The sequence below is a fragment of the Chinchilla lanigera genome, unplaced genomic scaffold, assembly GCF_000276665.1.
Source record: "Chinchilla lanigera isolate Chin_1 unplaced genomic scaffold, ChiLan1.0 scaffold00059, whole genome shotgun sequence".
Taxonomy (NCBI): domain Eukaryota; kingdom Metazoa; phylum Chordata; class Mammalia; order Rodentia; family Chinchillidae; genus Chinchilla; species Chinchilla lanigera.
The window spans coordinates 3,244,534-3,264,781 of NW_004955460.1; the positions used below are offsets into that span (position 1 = coordinate 3,244,534).

The 20,248-nt window shown below is 37.6% G+C and overlaps 1 protein-coding gene across 5 annotated transcripts in view; it reads right to left on the reverse strand.

The window, feature by feature from the left end:
- Positions 1 to 20,248, reverse strand: part of Sugct (succinyl-CoA:glutarate-CoA transferase) — a 693,160-nt gene that overhangs the window by 378,068 nt on the left and 294,844 nt on the right. For all 5 annotated transcript variants that reach the window (XM_013521156.1, XM_005397726.2, XM_013521159.1 and 2 more), the window contains one exon: positions 17,582 to 17,679. In XM_013521156.1, the coding sequence (XP_013376610.1) occupies positions 17,582 to 17,679 (98 nt within the window). The remainder of the gene's footprint in view (positions 1 to 17,581; positions 17,680 to 20,248) is intronic.

Sequence of the window (20,248 nt, forward strand, 5' to 3'; positions counted from 1 at the left end):
GTATAAGCAGATGAATAGCAGGAACTTCCATCCCCAACACAATCAACTAATCAGCACTTTTAGGACACTATCATTTTATCAGTTATAAACTATATGCACAATTAATAGACAATATTTCTTAATATTTCTTGCAAATATAGCATGAAATGCTTTACCTACTGCACTTTTTTTTTTTTTTTGGCTTTTTGAGACAGGGTTTCACTATGCAATTCAGACTGGACTTCAACCTACTTTGTAGCCTAGGCTGTCCTTGAACTCACAGCAATCCTCCTGCCTCAACCTCCCGAGTGCTGGGATAATGGGATTATAAGCATGTGCCACCATACCCAGCCATTTGGAAATTTCTAAAGGAGAACTCCAGCTTCCCCATATTTTTTTTTTAATTTTAAAGTGAATTTTTTAAAAAAATAATAATAATAAATGATACGAAATTTCAAAACAAGATGAAAGGGAATTAACCATGGTTATTATATTGCATATTGTTATCTTCAAAGTAGTTGCTCAGATTGCCAGATATAGGCATGCAAAACTGATAAAACAGTATAAACACTAACTGTTCCTTTCAGTGCAGCTTCCCTATCTTTCTGCTCCTTTCCCATTCTCCCTAAGCTCATCCACACTGCTCTCCTTTCCTTGAAGGTGAGTCTGAGATTCTTCCCAGGTGAGAACTAAAGCTGTAAGTATTATAAACACAACTGTTCACGTTCATCCTGAACTTTGCCCTGTAAACTTACTCCCAATGGTCCTTGTTGAGTCCTGAGCAGCTTCATGCAATGTTCTTCCCCATAACAGTCCTTAAACATTTGTAAACAACAGTGGTGCCTTTTCACCAAATATCTCTTTTGCAAGCTCTGCACTCCTCTATTGTTTACCTACTGCCCAATAATATATATAGATATCTATAGATATATATGATATGTATGGCATTTAAACAATCTATATACCACTTACCAGTGAAAAATAACATTTTGTTTGAAGGAAAAATATGAAGATAAATAATCACAGGGAAACGTGCTTAGATCTACTTGGAATTTCAAAAATGCAGATTCAGCCTTTTGAGGTATCATGCTATATGGTACAGAGTTGCAACACTGAGTGGTTACATATTACTGGGGTGCAACAGATTAACTTTATTGAAAACAATCTGCTAATAAGAACTATAAATCTGTTCATTAACTTTGATTACATGAGTCAATTTGTACAAAGATATTCAAATCAAATGCCTCTAAAATAATAGAAAAATTTAAATACCCTAAATGCCAACAATAGTTAAATTCCTTAGTTAACTAAGAAATATTTATACAACAGATCAGTATATGAGCAATGTAAAGTAGTATATAGCAAATATATAGAAAATGTATATAAAATACTTTAAATGCAAAAACAAAACTCAACAACTATATGTATATGTGATTGATTACATATAGTTACACATATACATTAATAAAACTCCAAAAACAATTTGGAAGGATATAAATGTCCATCATTTGGGCTGGTGGTACACACCAGGCTGAGGTTGGAAGACTGAAACTTTGAGCCTAGCCTGGGCAATTTGGCAAATTAGTGAGACCCAGTCTCAAAAAAATAAAAAAAATGGCTAGGAATATGTCAGGGTAAAGTCCCAGGGTTTTATTTCCAGTACTACATAAATGAGAGACAAGATGGAAGGAGGGAAGGAAGGAAGGAAGGAAGGAAGGAAGGAAGGAAGGAAGGAAGGAAGGGAGGGAGGAGGGAGGGAAGGAGGGAGGGAGGAAGGAAAGAAGGGTCCATCATATTCTTTTTCTCCAATATTTTTCAAATGTGAAGAAAAAACAAATATGAGTACATAGGGATCCCCACTCACTCTGCACACTAGAGGGCAGGAAACAAGTCCAGCTTGTTTCTTGTTATAGTCTTATGCCAGGACAGAGCCTGAGGTCTGATGGCTGACACTCTGACATTTTTATGGACTAGCCTACGTGCCAGGCACTGGTTTAAGCAGTTTACATAGATTACACATTCAATCAGCCCAACAATCCTGTACCATAATTACTACATCATCCCCATGTAGACCCGGAGGGAGAAGCACTGAAAGGTTTAAGTGATTTGGTCATGCAGCTAGCAAAGGACAGGATTATAACAGAGAGAGCATAAACTCCAGAATCATGCCCTTCTCACCCTACCCCACCTCCATGCTATACCACCTCACAAAATGAACAGGGGAGTAGTGAAAAGGGAAGTGAATGCATACATGGGCAGATCAATGGGTGGAGAAATAAATTGCTCAGTCAATCTATGAATAGATGAGTTATTTGTGTTCATCCCTGTGGAACCTAAAATGACATATGGGGCACCTATCTGCTCTGATACTCTGCTAGGTGCTTTTCTACAGTCTCACTGATTCAGTAATAGCCTTGTAGAAAGGCATTGTTACTGCTCATTTCAGAAGACAAAGAAACTGGATTTTGACAATTTGAGAGCATTTCTTGGAAAAGTCATCCTAGAACTCAAAATAATGACAGTGATAGTACACGTGGCATAGTGGAAACTAAATGCATGTTTTGCCATTGATGAACTTTCAAATACCCTTTTCATGTTAGAAAAGGAACTAGTAGTAATTCTTAGCTAGTATAGTTTGGTTAAATGGAAAAAATGCCAACCCAATCCTGTTGTATTTTTTTTTATTGAGTTCTAAACAGATATATAAAGGAAATTATAGGGACAAACTATTACTGGGTTTCTGCAAAGTTGCTAAAAGGTCACCCAAAATATCTTCATGGATATATCAGAGGAATCTTCGCATGGTGACACAAGTGTGTGAATGCAAAGGCAGTCAAAGCATCATCCACCCAAGGAGTTTAGCTACCTTTGGGTAGTGAGCACGGCTTCTCCCGTTGAGCCTAAATGAGGACTTGGTGATGTCTTCTTAGATTTATGAACACCAAGAAGTTGCTAGAGATGGTAGTCAGGAGTGTTTAAACAGAGCTGATTTTGTTTCAACAAAAGAAGTAAAAAATGCATTTAAGTTAATTAAAATTAATGAAGGAGAAACAAAATTAATACAGGAGAAACAAAACTTAGCAGAAACCACAGTTTCAATGTGGAGGTCGAGTTTTGTGGTTCAGACTTAACTCAAGTGAAAGTAGCTGGCCAAGTAAAAGTAAAACTTAGACTTCATTCACAGAAATATGTTACCCAAAACTAATTAACCACCTCCACACTGTACTGTATGACTGCCCTGCCAGGCCCCTGTAATAAGTAATACCATGTGCTTGCCATATACCAGAAACCCTACTAGATTCATTCATTTAATAATCTCAACATTTCTAGAGATAGGCATTGTGAGTATTATCCCCAATTTACAGATGAAAAATCTGAAACACAGAAGCTACATAACTAGACCATCATAATGTCTTAACAGGACAACTCAGGGTTGAAATCCGAGAAGCTTAATTCAAGCTGCAATCTACGTTAACCATGGCTCTATTTAGATTTTCTCATCCTCAGACACCACAGTTGTAAAGGCTAGCAATGCCCCATCTACTGTTCCCCTGAACAACTTGAGTTCAGCAAATTTAAACAGCTTTTTCCTGCGGACAGCTTCCCATTTCAGGTGCCTGGGCCTCTGTTTTCTATGTGCCTTTCTCTGTCACTGTGAAAGTTGGGTGAACTACAACAGGGGTACCCCTCAAACATCAGAGAACAGGAGCTGGTGGATAAATGCCCCAGCATCCCCACCACCCCCGGGGATATTGAATCTCAAGTGTGATCTACACACTTCAAGTGTCCTCAAGCTACTCACAATGGCAACATGCTCATCAATGTCCATCTCTCTGCCTTAGTTTTCCCGGGCTCGTTTATGTTCCCTGGAATCATCTTAATAAATTATTTGCACCCAAGACTCCAATTGGCTTAGATTTTAGGCAAACCCAAACTAAGATACTACCTTCTGCTGTTTCTGAATCATTCTTAAATCTTTTACTAACTGTAAGTAATTACATAATTACTTAATTCAATTAACGTAAAAATTTAGGTAATTTATCTTTTTCAGCATAGCATAGATAGCTCTGGCATTAATTAAACATTCTTTGATTGTTTTATGTTATGAGTTAAACTGTAGCTTGACTTGGGAGATTGGGAGGAATTAGCATGACTTCCTCCAGGCCACCTACCAAAGCAACTGGTAGCAGAGAAAGAGAAGGAAGGGAAAACGGCAAAATAATGAAAGAAGACTATGTGATAGGGATTCTGAGTTTAATCCCCACAATTCAATGAAACTTAGGGCTTTGTCCAAGCCACCCCTGGACTCCCAGCATCAAATTGTAAAACTAACTCATTCCCAACATTAATTCTGAGAAGAGTTAGCTCCTAAAATCACTTTCTTTTTTACATATATACCAAGAGGGGCTATTGGTATTCAGAAATGTATGTCAAACCTGGATGCAAACTGAAAAACTATTTCTTGCCCTTGGTTAAATCATGCTGCTGCATTTTATTTCTGCGACTGTACTTGTAGCTCACAATTATGCTCTTCTAACCCTAGGAGCACTTTAAGGCAGTGGTAAAAAGTGCTACTGATAAGTCAGTAATGCTGGCAAGCTACTGCCTTATAGAATGAATAGCTCAGACTTATAAGCATGTTGAGAATGAGAAGAATAAAGGTCATTGAAAGAAGGCAACTAAATACAATCTTACATTTTATTTTATTTGATTTTAGTTAAGTGTTATATTTAGCTATTCTGTGGATCAAGTGATGTGTTTAGTTAAAAAAAGGTAACCAGCTATCAAAAAATCATTTAACATTTCTAAAATGTATATCTTTTACATGTTAATGTTGCCTTAAAATATTTCATATGGTTAGTGTTAAAACAAGTATGTAAGTTTATTGAATAATACAGTAAACAACCACAAAAGCATGCATAAATTGTTAGTAGATTCTGCTACTTATGGCAGAAGTCATTGGTGTACTGTGTTTCATCAAACATCCTCTCTCCCCCTAAAAAACGAAAAGTTTCATAGCACTCAAATTAGAGCCATGGTCTTTTTGCCTCTTACCAAGTTTATACTTTCCCTCCCATAAAATGTCAAAGCAAGGAGAATATACAGCTTTCTCAATGAATTTGTAAGGGAGGAAACTATAACTGAAAATAAATAAATTCTATAAGACATTATTATAAAAATTGAACCATGAGTCCAGAGTAACATAAAAGTTAGAAAATAGTTACAGGTACCTTTCCTATTGATATTCACAAGAAGTAAAAGTTCAGAACATGAATTAATAACCAGAGGAGCTGGGGATTTAGCTCAGCAGCAGTGTGCCTGCCTGGCAAGCACAAGGTCATGAGTTCGATTCCCAGTACAGGAAAAAAAAAAAAGAAAAGAAAAGAAAAAGAAAAGAATTAATAACCAGAGCCATTTTCATAAATAGCATTAATTTTTTTTTTTTTTTTTTTTTTTTACCATTTTTGGCCCTAACTGACGAAGGCTTAGAGTAAAATTGCTGGTATGTTTACCAGCTAGATCAGAGCACAAAGTTTTGGGTTTATTTTTTGTTTCTTTCAAGCACCTTTTAATAAATTGGTGTATATACTGTAATGTTAGCTTTTCAATTTATTGATTATGAATTTGCTCATATTAAAATCTGGAAAACAGAGAGAAATATAAGACTGTTATAACAAGAGTAACCTAAAATGTTATCCAGAGGAAACCACAATTAAAATTTAGGTTTCCTTCCTTGGCAACTATCTTCCTTGATATCCATGGGAAATTGGTTCCAGAACCCCAAGGACAGCCAGAGTTAGAGTGCAAGCCTCTTATGCAAATGACATAGGATCTGCAGTCAGCCTATGTACTGTGTGTATTTTAAATCACCTCTAGATTACTTATACTATCTAATACCACATAAACAGTTATTAGGTCATATTGTTTAGGCAATGATGACAAGGGGAAAAAGTGTGCATATGGTCAATTTAGACAAATTTTTTCTAATACTTTTTATCTGCAGTGGTTGAACACAGACATATGGAGGGCCAACTATAACCTGTAAATTTGCCTTTTACATTAATTTTATATAACAATCATTTCCCATGTAATAAAAAATTTTGCGGTTTTGGTTGGTTGGTTGGTTGGTGGTTGGTTGGTTTTGAGTACAATTACTGGTTCACTAAAATGTCACTTTAAGGTTGTATATGTTTATTGACCAATTGCTTTCTCCCCAGAAGAGTATGAATTTATGTTTTATTATGCACTATTTATTAGCCTGTTCTTGAAAATTAACTATACAATTTGTTAAATTATCAATATAACCCTGTTCTAGTGATGTTTGGAATGTTGTTTAAAAAGCTAATACAAAAAAAATGACATATCTATAACATTCTTCCTAACCAACAAAGTTTTATAGTTTGGATTTTTTTGTTTCAGTTGTTTTTGCTTTGTTTTGTTTTGTCATGTAAATCCCATACCTATCTTTTTACTATTATCCCTAAGTATTTTATCTTTGGCAACCATGCATAGAATCTGCTGCTGCTAACCATGCATAGAAGCTCTTTATCATTACATTTTTCAATTAAACAGGAAAGTACTATTTCCTAAATATTGATGTTGTAACTGACCACATACTAAACTCTATTAGTTGTTCATTTTTAAGAATTATTTTAATATTACATTCAGTATTTTTAGTGCCTTTGTTTTTCAGTCTAAAAAATATAACCATCTGAAAGAAAAACCTGTACTTACTAATGTGCATACAGTAACCAATTTTATTCTTTTTTCCCTCTTCTGTTTTAGATAATAGCATATTATTAAACAACAATTATCTTTCTAACAATTTCTCTGTGATTTTCTAATAGCTCTGGTGACTATATGCAATATATTTCTATATTTTGATGTGTCTGAAAATAATTGCAACCATCCATTACCCTTATTTTCCAAAAACAATGCGTATCAATGGCCACCAAAAAGGGCCAATCCCAGAGCCACAAAGATCCAGGCCAGCATTTAGATTTTCCTTTTTTGTTTCCATTCATTAAATTGAACAGAGTACTGAGACTTAAATAAACTCAGACATTCCAATGTCTGGATTTTTCTTTTTCCAAAGTTAGCAAATGAGAAAAGAAAATAATTCACAAAAGAGGAGGAAAAAAAGATCATCTGAAAAGGAAAATACAAAATTATATATTAAAAGGTTAAAAGTTGTGTATAGGTGACTCTGTGTGTGGGAGAGAGAGAGGAGGGAGGGAAAAGAAAAGGAAGGAGGGAGAAAGAAAATGATGTTCCCTCATTTTCTTTTCCTGGCCAGGATTATTCTAAACATGAAATTTTCAGATAGAGAAAAGAGGAATAACTAGGTATTATGTGAATACTATGGAAAAAGACACTGAGAATCAAAAGACTCCCAATTTGAGCCTCACCAACAAATAGTGTTGTAGGGAAATAACATTAAAGTATAACTAAGCTGGGTAGGGTGTAGCCATAGAAGCAGTGAGTCACTTGCCAAAACTACTGTGGATTGTCCAGGTGATGATGGCCAGGCGCATCTGGCCACTAGGGAATATTCCAAGATGCTGGACAGCTGGTGGAAATCTAGACTCAGCAGGGATGTCAGCTGTCAGCACTGGATGAAAAGTGGAGTCCGCTCTTACTAGAAACATCAGTTGATGTGAGATCAAAGGCTCAAGAAGGCCTATGCTGGAAAGCCAGTGCTAAGAGGAGATAAGACTAGAACCCAAGTGGGGGTAAAGTAGTTAGAAAACAGAAATCACTCTAAGCCATAGGCAGGCAGATAATTGGGTAGGACAGGAAAATCAGGGTGTCTAAGGAGCAATCCAGAGTATCAGGAGATTGAGTCAAATTCCAGATTCTCCATTCAATGCAAATGTCAAGAGCGAAAAAAAGGTCAGCCAGAAAAGTCTGGAGAGCTGTACCTACATCCTCCCAATAGGAAGGCCTTCAGCATTGCCTTACAGATCCTCCCACCAGGTTCTAGTGGATCTCTGGCCAAGATACTGATAAATTTCAGTGGTTATGCTAAACAAATGGTTAAATTTGATAATATACCAAGTTCTATCCAGCTCCCCAAGTGTTTAAGACTGTAACATTCCATAAATCTAAAAAATATACATTAAACTCCAATAGAGAGATGAGGGTATTAAATGTTTTATCCAGGGAAATAGAGTTTACTAGACTCCTTCCACCACTATCATTCCCTCCCTACACATGCATATAAATATCCTGCAAACACCACCTAATTCTTTCTACTAAAAGGCAGTGCAGAATGGTTTATAGCTCTCCTGGAAAAAAAATGAAGCGGGGTGGGGGCTGGAGCAGTGGGATGACATTCCATTACATCCTGACTTACTTAAAGACATCATTTGATTCTCAGTCACAAAGAATTCTCTTAACAGGGTGGAAAGAGCCCTGGTCACGAGGAGCTTGTTTGGAGTTGCGGCGGCTCCCTTTGCATTCTGTAAGCCAAAGACATGCTTTCCAAAGCCCCATTTCTTTCTTTTACCCTCAAGGCTGATTTTATAGTAACAAAACATCACCACTTAAATCTCTCTCCAAATAACCAACTTTTAGAAAATGTACTACATAAAATATAGACATTTTATAAGGGACCATCTATTAGCTGATAATGGCAGATCTGCCAAGGAATGCATCAGAAAACAAATGTGACTCTCACCAAACATCAGATCCATTTATCCAAATTAGCTCTGCCACAGTGAATGCCAGATAAACCTACAATGAAATGATTCAAGGCATGATGAGGGGCTGCAGGAGGTTATAATAAGCGAAATATGTAGGTCAAAGATATACATAAATCACTTGAAATGCAACATCGTAAGACCTTAATAGAAGTCAGGAGAAAAGGCTGGCAGAAGAGATTTTAAAATGCAATCATATGGAATATTAGACCAGCAAAAAAGTTTCAAAGGGAGACAACAATAAGTTTCTCTCTATATATATTAAAAACATGTACACATAGGAGAGCCAATGATTGCCAGGTTTAGGGAGGGGTTGAATTCATCAGAGTTAAAAGAGACTTCCACAGCCTCCCAGCCCTGGGCAAGTGTCAGGAGCAAAAGCTTTATCTCTGGGGCCCTGACAGTGCTTTATTCCACTCCTCTTCACCCACGTTAGGCAACCAGTGTTTTGATGACTTCTCTATTGTCTCCACATTAAAATCCAGTCTGAGGACAAGGTCTGGGAAAATTTATTTACACTGAGGGATCAGAGTTCATTCTTTCACTTCTATGTATTGTTTAAAACTTAAGAATGGACAAACTGCTAAACCATTTCTTTAAAAAAAGTGTATTACTGAAGAATTTGAAATCTGCAAAACTATATTTAAGAAGGGTTATGTTCTGTGGAACGGAAGTTCCTTCCAGTCCTTGTAAATCGTATCATATAGGTAGTTAATGATAAAAACCTTCCCTGTCCCCTAGGCCAACCAGGCAGCCAACGAAGCCCTCATGTAAATAAGTGACAAGTAGTATGTATCCATTCCTGTTTAATTTTAAAACTGTTCAAACTGTGAAAGGCAGAGAAAGGGTTGGGTAGATGCAGCATGAAAGGAAGGCAGCAGGAAGAAATGAAATAGGGACCCAGAAAAGGAGCAAAGAGGAAGGGGTAGAAGATAAATAGCTATTAGAAATTAAAGATGAGGTAGTTGGATTTTCTATCAAAAATAAAAACAAAGGAAATGAGTGTTATTTAATGGAAAAAGTAAAGTCAACAGCTCTCAGAAAGGCAAACGAAGGGCTGGGGATATATCTCAGCAGCACAGCTCCTGCCTAGGAAGGCAAAAGATGGCCATTAAAACTTTGAAAAATTTATCCATAAAAATGACACAAGAGAGCTCATGGGTGTATTTTTACTTAAGAGCTCAAAGACCCTGGCTGAAGATTTTCACAGAAGCTCTTAAGACAACATAGCAACTAAGGAACACACAAAGTGTTTCATTCTTTCTGGAAGTACAGCCACAAGTGGAAGGAATAACTCAAGTGGAGGGTTCACAAGTAACGAATTCACTGCCAATGCTGCGGAGCAAGTGTCTCTTGAAGAGAACAGAATACGGGTTCTTATGGCTCATCTGGGGCTTGACAAAATGGATGCTCTTAATATCCTTTATTAGGAAAGTAGTATACACGTAAATGCATTCCTAATTCTGTGAGCTATTTTTAATTTTTTAAAAAGTTAAATACACATCATTTGTCTACCTATAACAAAGCCAGGCAGGCCAACTAAAATCTCTGGCTTTACCTCTGTTAGAACTAAATCCTATCAGAACAATAATACTACACAGTTATAGCATCCCAGTCAGGATTTCTGACTGACAGATAAGTAGAAGTTTATTAAATAAAGACGGTGAAAATTGATCCTTATAATAATGATAGCTTGACAGGAAAAATATCTCTCAAATACATGAGGTTCATGAATTTTAAAATGCTATAGAATTCGAATGGTTAAAAAAGTTGGGAAAGTATAATTTATGATTCTCAAGGACTGAGCGTCTCTGATCGTGTAGGTACTTTTGCACGCTCAGCAGTGAGCTGGGTGCCTCCATGCCTTTCTACTTTTTTAATGCTCACTATGGTGGAGTTTTGGTATGTGCCCCTGATATATGAGAGCTTGAGGCTCAGAGCAATCAGAGGGTTTACTCAGACCACAGAGGCAGTCAGTGGAAGATGAGGATCTCCAATCCAGGTCTTCTGACAGTCTTTAGTTGTAACATGAGCTTCCCCAGTGAGTGCAAAGTCCTCTTTATGTTCCATAGGTCCTGACACTGGGGATCTTCTCTCTTTTCCCTCCGGCCAGTTCTGCTCCTATCCTCGGATAGTGTTGTCATCATGGATTCACACATTTGCTAACTGTAAGAACATTTATTAAGTGCCAGGAACTCAAACAGACACAAAAATAAAGATCAAAAAGACATTGTTTCTGCCTTAAGAAATGGACTGTCCTGTTGAGGAGGAAGAGAAGTGACTGATGACAGCTGACTGCAAAAGATGCCCTGATGCAGAAGCATGGAAGCAGCTGCTTCCAACAGACAAGGCAGGAAAAGATCCTGACGTTTGATGCAGCAAGATAAAGAGGCTTCATATTTTAGTGTAAAGCATAGAGCACAAAGGAGGCCATGGATTAACGAAACACCTGGCCACCCTCAGCTGACACAAGAGGGTAAATGGTGTGAACTTTATTCTTGAAGGTAGGGAGCATCCCAGAGGTACCTAAGCAGAGAAATGCAATGACCAAATTCACCGAATAGTACCAAAGCGTCAGCCTATGAAAAACTAACACTAAATCTGGCACCTTTGAAATTACAGTCCCACCATCAACAGCCAAGCAATGGTTCCGGTTCAATTCTCCAGTACTCTACATAGGTCTATCAAGAATAATTCAATGTCAGGCTGGGGATTTAGCTCAGCGGCAAAAGCGCCTGCCTGGCAAGCTCAAGGTCGTGAGTTCGGTTCCCGGTACCGGAGAAAAAAAAAAAAAAAAAAAAGAATAATTCAATGTCAAATTTTGAAAATGATCAGATTAGAGGGAGATCTGTAATGAACTGCAGATTCAGCTGGCCAAATATTTATTTAGAACCTCTGTTTAGAAAGTCTGAAATAGGACAACATTTCATTTCAAAATAGTTCAATAAACTCTGAAAATAAGTACATATAAAATTATATATCAGAAACTTAATTTAAGAAAAAACTCATCATTTAAAACCAAAAATAATTGTTAACAACTCATTTATTTTAATAGATTGTCATAATACTTGAAAAGACAGATATATCTAATGCTATTATTTTTATTCATGAGGAACCAGGGTGTCCAATTTCTTTAAAATGATTTCATTAGGACAATATGGACATACACTTGCTTTGCATGAGTAACAATTTTCCAAAATTTAATAGCTGTTACCAGCATCTTTCCAAATTTTTAAAATTTTTTTCAAATTAATTTTTATTCTTTTCTCATGATTTTTCCCTTGCTCTAAAGTTATACTCAGATCAATATTTCCTTCTTTGAATTAACTCTTTCCTTCACCTGCCTAATTCTATTTGTCCTTCAAGACTCTTCTGAAGTGGCACTGCTTCTAGGAAGCCTTCCTTGATTTTCCCAGCCCAAAGCAGATGCCTCTTCTATGGGCCCCAGGGCTCTACCACCTCCTGCATATTTTTAACTCATAGCTTCCCTCATTTTCCTGTTTAGTTCATGAGCCAGAGAGCCCAGATTTCAACTTTCACCTGTTATCTGCAGGACCAGACACACAGTCAATGGCCAATGAATGTAGATAAAGAGAGGGAGAGGGAAGGACTAAAATGAATTGTATTTCTCTTTTCTCCTTCATTTCTTTTCCTTCATCCTCAATTCATGTCTTCCTATTATTTCTCCCCAGCCACTAATACATCATCTTTATTGTTTGCTTCTTAGATTCAGCACACATCATGATGTCCAATCTCTCTCTCTCTCTCTCTCTCTCTCTCTCTCTCTCTCTCTCTCTCTCTCTCTCTCAGTAATATATTGCAAAAACGCTGATCTGGTGAGTCGGTAGCACAGGTTTAAGGGTCTTTTGTTCCTTAAGCACTGAAGGGAAAGGGTTTATCAGACCCTGAGTTAGTCTTGTGATTTCTCTTCTCCCATGTCCTAGCTAGGGATCTTTAGTATGCTTTAGGTTTCCTAGTTCACAGTATTAGCAGCTGGGTAAACAGACTTTCTGCAACACTCTGGATAAAATGGCAAGCTCAAGGGGAAAGTCTTCTGTGCTAAAACTAAAAGAAAAAAAAAAAAAAAAAAGGACTTGCTCACAGGGCTTAGAGAATAGCACCTGAGAGCACTGGAGGGGAATTGTGTGTGCTGGCTGGGGAAAATGCAGAGCTGATGACCAAAACAGGCAGCTGCCGTCCTGACCAAGGCCTGTGCTCTGGAGAGTGGGCTCAAACTGTACTCAGCAAAAACACCAGGCAAGTGAGACAAGTGACAGACGTATCTGATCGGCACTTTCTAAAAGTCTGTGAATTTTATAGCATGCAAAGAAAACACCTGATTTGAAAAACTTAAATGAACATTTAACCATGGGCAGGGATGGAATTACTCAAATTGCTCAGGAAAAACACTTGGAATGAAGACTTTGAGACACAAGAGGAAATCCATGTGTCTATTTAGGAGTGCAGACTTTGTAAAATTCTATAAATACTTCAGTTTTCAGTTTGGGGTATCAAATTGGGTGTATGGGGAAAGAAGTTTTGTTTTGCTTTAATGAATACAGTGACTCCATCCGATAGTTTATTTTTAAAGTTATCTGTACTGCTAATTCATTCTCACAGATCCTTCTACATTTTTACAGATTTTAAAGATTTTCTAAAATAAAAATAAAGACTAAGGAAAGTATATGAGCTTCGAAGAAAAGTGCTTATGATGTAATGTTTAATAGCAGACAACAGACAAAAATATGCTATACTCACATGGTAATGTAGCTACTGTTACTAAAAATATGCTTTCATTATAGAAGTGATTGGCAAACCACACCAGAAAAAGTTGTAGTATGTATGTATACACTCAAAAAAAATAAAAATAAAAAACCAGAAAACAAATGATTAACAGGCACAGCCTGTAGCTGCAATACTTTTTTTAAAATGTTTTAAAGGTTATGGGAGAATATAGTAAACCAACTTCCTCGGCTCATCAAAACAAGTGTTGTTACAGAACATTTCAAAACAACCAAAGGAATCCTGTCTACTCGCAAGTCTGCTAGGGTTACCCTGATACAAGTCCAGCACACATTGGGTAGGATAGTTCATGCCTTGTGATCCCAGCTACTTGGTGAGCTGAGCGAGGAGGGTGAGGAGTTCAAGGCTGAGGATGCATGCCAACAGCAGCACACCCCTAGGTTCAATCTCCACTACCCGCCCCCAAAAGCATCCAAGAGGTAAGCATTTTTGTCTATTTTTAATCCCATATTCCTAACATTCAGAACAGTCCCTGGAATACACTAGGTATTTGGTAAATATGTGTTAAATAAATAAATAAATTAGTTAATAAATGAATAAAAAGCATACACCACCGAATCTCATGAGCTCCTCAGGTCTTTCCAAGGAACAAAGGGGGTCTTTCTGATGCCCTGTTGTTGGAGTACTTAGAACTGTCAGGTAGGGCAGTGATGGCAAACCTTTTAGAGTTTTCAATGGTACAAACAGCCCGCGATGACATGAGTGCCATAGGTTCATCACCACTGAGGTAGAGTTTTTCCCCTTTAAAATATCTCTTCATGTTAGAATGAAAATAGAAGCTTCTGGGAAGCAAACCTATTTTATGACCAAAAATTACTTTCTTTCACAAGATTATTCACCTGCTTTGTCACAAAAGCTCTCTTAACCTTCACAAGCTCATCTACTTGCCCCCTCCACACTCTTCCTGAACCGTCCTTGCCCTTCCCCTTGCTCCCCCAGCTCCAGCACTGTCTTCTGTGCTGCACCTTAAACTCCCCACCATGCACCCCCCCCTTAAATGCTTCTGCCATGTGCCTGCCAACCTCCTTCTCCTTTCTGGTACACCTCTGCTCGAATGCCCCTCTATCAGACAGGCTCTCCTGGTCTACCTGAATGAGAGAACCATTTGCACGCCAACTTCTGACACTCTTCTGTTCCCTTCCCTGAACTACTTTTCAACAGTTTACTTTGTTTTCTTCACTTCTCTATTTCCAGTGTTTGTGACACTGCCTACCATATAGTAAGTGCTCAATAAAGATTTACTGAGTGACTAAACAAACAAGTACACAGGCACAGGTTGTGTGCCACTTCAGGGAGGTAATATACGTGGAAAAGGGGTGGGCTTTCAAATCTCATTTCTAACTATTCCCTATGTGCTTGACCTTGAGACTAACCTCCCTAAATTTCAGAATTCTCATCTGCAAAGTGCAAATAATGATAGTAACATTTATCTGGCCTGAATTTATACTGGTTCCTCTCCTTCCTTTCTCCTTGCCTCCTTGTGGTTGGGAGTGAATGTGGCTCTGTTGTTATAAAATCAACTCAAAGTGATTGACAAGTTCTGAGATGGCTGTACTCAAAAAACATGAAGAGCAAGACTAGAAAGTTGAGCAGAGAAGGCTCCTGAGCAACACCACCCTCAGGAAAACTAACAGTGATTGTGTTTGTTCCATAACTGATAGGCTGGACCTGAGGCACAGAAAGAACACCTTCTTTCCTGAAGGTGCAGTCCTGTGACGGGGAAGCAGACAGAGATATTAGACCCGGTGGCTCCCCAGAGATGCAGAACTGCCACTGTAGGCTTAATTGTATTCAAGATAACACTGAGGATGGGAAACATTCCAGAGAGAAAAACCAAAGAAACCAAATGGGAGTGTGGCTGGAGCAGGGACTTTCTGCTGAAGCAGATGAGGAGAGGTCAACAGGAAAGCTAACGTCAAGACTGTGGAAGACAGGTGCTGTCAGACTGAAGAGACTGGATTTAGCCTTGTAATTCACGGAAAGTCACTAAAGTTTTTGAACACTAAAAAAAAGACAAAATCATACAATGAAAATCATAAATTTCGCAGTATAGCAGAGACTTCTGAAAGCCAAGCACTAAATTGTATGAATGGACTCAGTGATGTCTGTTCAGAAAAACACACAATGAAGTACGAAATGGAAATGAATTAATGCCCTAATTTCCTCTGATCATCACTGCTTGATCCACAATAGAGGAGATGCTTGAGCTTGAAGAGACCTGGAGAACCGCAAGTCACAAAGAGCACCAAAGATTCACCGTGTAGAGAAGAGAGTAGAAAGGCCGGCCTTCACATGGCCCACAGCTCTCGCTGCCATCTGGTCTGTGTGTAACAGCAGCAACTTTGATGCTGGGATTGCCCCGATCAAATTTCCTTTCTTCAGAAGACCCCCTAGTCTCTTCCGTGTTGTGTGATTCTGTATTCTTTCTTGAGTCTCAATATAGAAACATAACAACCTCAGGAGTTCCAAAATGCTGAGACACCCAACTCTAGGATATATGTATATGAAAGGAGAAAGAAGGTGACAGATTATTTAACTCACCCCCAAAGAGGAAAAATAACAATTAATCTGTTACAGATTCTGCAAAAAGTCTTTTCACAGTAGAATTCCATAACAGAATTTAGCAAGAAATAAAAGTTTTAGGACAGAGGAAACTCATGACTCAGTGCACAGTTCTTGAAGCCATCAAAGTGCTGGCAACTAAATAATAGGATGATGCTTCTATCTGCCTAGGTTTTATATTTTCCTTGGGATCTTCTCACAGCATGGACATGATTTATTTGGACTATCAAAGAGCTTTTGATAAGGTTCTCACAAGTGGCTATTATTGAAACTTGGTAACCATGGTGTGAAAGGAAAAAGTCATATCAATGAATTAAATGGATTAAAAATGCTTGAGAGGTTAAGAGGCAAAAAGCTGAAATAAATGGCCAATTCTCATGTAGAGAAAGGTTAATCACTGAGGGCTCTGGGGCTTTGCAGTAGACTCCAAGTTATACTTAACTAATGACCAGGAAAGGGGCACCCAATTCTCATTTCGCTGGTCTGTGCGTATCAGTTCCACACACAGAGCTCCATTGACATGAAAAACATTTGGCAAATGATGGAGATACAGACAGTGAATAGAAGGAGTGCTTAAAATCCAGGAAGGCAAACAGGTAAATGAATATTAACTCAGAATTTAGTGTAGGGGCTGAAAAATAGAAAGGGAACAGAAATAAAAGTAACAGTAGAATTTTATTTTTTTAAGAGCTCTTGTATATAGTACATAGCAATATACGGACCTTTTCAAAAGACTAGCTGTAGTATCCGAACAAAAGTACTTAAATTATTAGCATAATTAGAACAAATCTTCCATCCTGAAGAACTGCTCATGTGGGAATTTAGATCCATGAAACTCACAAAGGCTATTATTAGAAGCAAACAAAAGTGAGACTGATGTGAAAGAGGCAGATTATTACTTGCGGAGTTTCTTTTTTTGGGGGGCAAAGTTGAAAAACTAGTGTATGTTTTACAAAAGCACAATCTGACATGAAAGAATACTTTCAAAATCAAACATTCTAGTTAATTAACATGACCCATAAATCGTGATTCCCACAAGAGGCTCAGAAAAGCTAATAAACTCTTGAGCTTTTTGCCTTCATTTTCTTACCTACAAGATGGGAATAAAAGATCTTGTCTCACAAGGTGACTATAAGGGTTACACAGAACAATGTGTGCAGAGCACTTGTCACAATAAAATTACAAAATAATGTTAAATATAATTGTGGCTATTGTTGTTATTACTACTTACAATACACTAAATCCAAACAGCTACAGGCCACAGATAAGCAACCCAATTTACGACATTTTGACTCTCCTATTTATATTATTGTTATGACTCAGTACTTAATAAAACATTTAAATGCTTTCAAGTGTTTTTGAACAACAACAACAAATAGTTTAAAAATATCTTTCCATTATACAGTTTTGGGAAACTGAAGAGAATTTTACAAACTACCGTAAATGAGCCAAAAAAGAAAAAAAAATACAAAACACTAGTTAAATGGTTACCATATCACATAATAATTCTTAAATGTACATTAATCCAAGCTTACCGTGCAGACAGTATTTTAATAAGCTCCTTTCTATTCTGTACCCGAAGATGGTTGGTTTTATACTTGGAATCATCAATCAACTCAGGCAAGTTTAAAACCTAAAAGGAAAAAATAATTATAAAAAAAATTCATGATATCTTGTGTACCTGCAAGTCCTAGGGGGTCCTATCATTCAGATCCTATCACTCCATTCCCAAAACCATTCCTTTATAATCTCTTTATCTCTCAGTCTGGAGATAGGGAGAGAACAAACACAAGTCAGATGGATCATGCTGGTGAATGGGTTTGTCATTTACAAGAGAGTTTTACTACATTTAAATATATATTCCTACATAGGGAAGCACAAAAAATGTTATCCATAATGTCTTATACCCCTATATGAGAATAAAAGAGGTACCAGATCCCATAAAAAAAGCCTTACCTAGAGGAAGTAAGAAGAGAGATTTAAAATCAGATAAAATGAACCTGTTTCTAAGAACTTACATCATAAATTCATGGCTGCACTTACATGAAGCCAACGACCAACATATATCTCATAGTTACATTCACTTATTTGTTCCACATGTAAATAAAATAATATTATCTGTCCCAGTAGTCCTATTCAGGATGTTCTACAAGGTACTAAAATAAAAAGGAACCATATACATTGCCCAAATGCTAACCATTAAAACAATGTCAAATTAAAAGATCTTCCTATAGGAGTGTCACTATTTTTGTTTAGTATGTTTCCCTGAAGGAATACGGGCTTCAAATGCTTTTATATACTTCCTCTTTTGCTGATCCTCACTAAAGGGAAAAATTTATCCTGCAAATCCCTCTGGACATCTTGCAATTTTAACAAGACTGTAATGAAAGTACCAAGTGGATTTGGAATGGAAAAGAAGTTTTGAAAAGAATGTGTGGAGGCAGTGTTTGGCAGTTGTGTTGGAAAGTCAGAAGGAGCATTTATGGGCTGAGGGGCAGGCCATGTGGCCTACAGAAAGCTTCGCTACCTTTATTAATGTATTTGCTTTCAATATAAACATTTAATGGTTTGATTTGTTTCCTCATTTTAAATAAAATCAATCTATTAATCATCTTACAAAGGAGAGAGAAGTGAGGAAGATTCCCTGGAGTAAAGAAGCCATCTCAGTGGTGTAATCCCTCTTCCACGTTTTCCACTTACTCGTTTCCTTTAGGAATAATAATGACAGCATTCCTCTCTCAGATTTTAAAAAGCGATGCCATATACAGTGCTCTTCCTAGAAACCTGTCACCACACCTGATCCCAGAATTGGCCTCACGTCTTGTCCAGCAGTCAGAAATTCTCCCTCTCCGTAAGAGTGCAGAAGTCATTCCAAGAAAAACTAAGTGCCTTTACTAAATCACAGGTAAAATTTATAAGTCTGGCCTCACCCAGAATACAACATCAGAAACGTAAGAAAGAGCAGAGTGACTATTCTCGGGGGGACTGGAATGCCCATGTATCCTCTGTATTTGACTTATGGGACCTCTTTTCTCTTTGCAGAGTTGGTGCAAAACAGTAGGTAAGACTAATTACAATATCTCTCTATCTTCTGCTCTATGGGCTAAGGTTCCAAATGTTTCCAAAGAGAAGACACAACTTTAAAGGCTGGGAATGTAACCATTCTTTGGGTACTTGAAAGACAGTGCTGCCTGGGATACACGAATGTGCTTGAACATGAATCACTAAATAAGTGTGAAGCGTTCCAACTAGGCACGATTTCCCCCAAAAGGAAAAGTAAAGCATATGTTTGTTCAAAGAAGAAAGGGGGAGAGAAGAAAAGGGAGGATGGCTCCATGGATAGTAAAGAGACTTGATAACAGAAGTGACAGAGTATTTTCATACTTTTAGCTTATGATGCCTCCTATAGCAAAGCCCAAGCCTCTTATGATAGCCTAAAAGGCTCCATACATGGCCTGTTCCCTCTCTAGCATCACCTCCTAGCATGCTCTCTCCCTTTACTCTTGCTGCGGTCATATTGGCTTCTTTCTGAGACCAGAACATTTTCTCATGCCTCAGCCTCAGGATTTCTGCACCAGATATTTCCTTGTATGCAACATCTTCCACCAGACATCATGTTGGCTAACTCCTTCCCTTTGTTAAGTTGGCTCCAATGTTAACATTTTAAAGGGACTATCCTGACTGTCCTAACCCACCACAGCCATTCCCACCCTATTCCTGCTCCCCTGGATCCCCTCTTCCCTTGTCCTTCTTTTTCCTGTAACCTATTTATTAAGGTTATTATACATCATCTGTCTGCCCTGATAGAATGTAAGCTTCACAAGGTTGGAGAATCTTAAATGTTTTGTTCATAGGTATATCTCAAAAGCTGATAACATATTTGTCTGCCAACTGACTGACTGATTCACAGATGAACAATGTGAACACTTTGAGGTGTGTGATATTCCGGACATTATTGAATGCATAGACCTTATCCTACCAAGTCTAAAACCACTTTTTATGCAGATGCTTCTTACAATCTATGGCCTCTGAAAAGAAGGGAGGAAATTGCAGCTGTTGTCACTGCCTGTAGGTCACAGCGCTCATGTGTATGGCCATCACTTTATGTGCATTATTGATACATGTTAAATTCTATTGTCATTTATAGTGCTATCAAATATAATACACAATATATTATAGTTCAAAGCTAATCATGCTTCAGA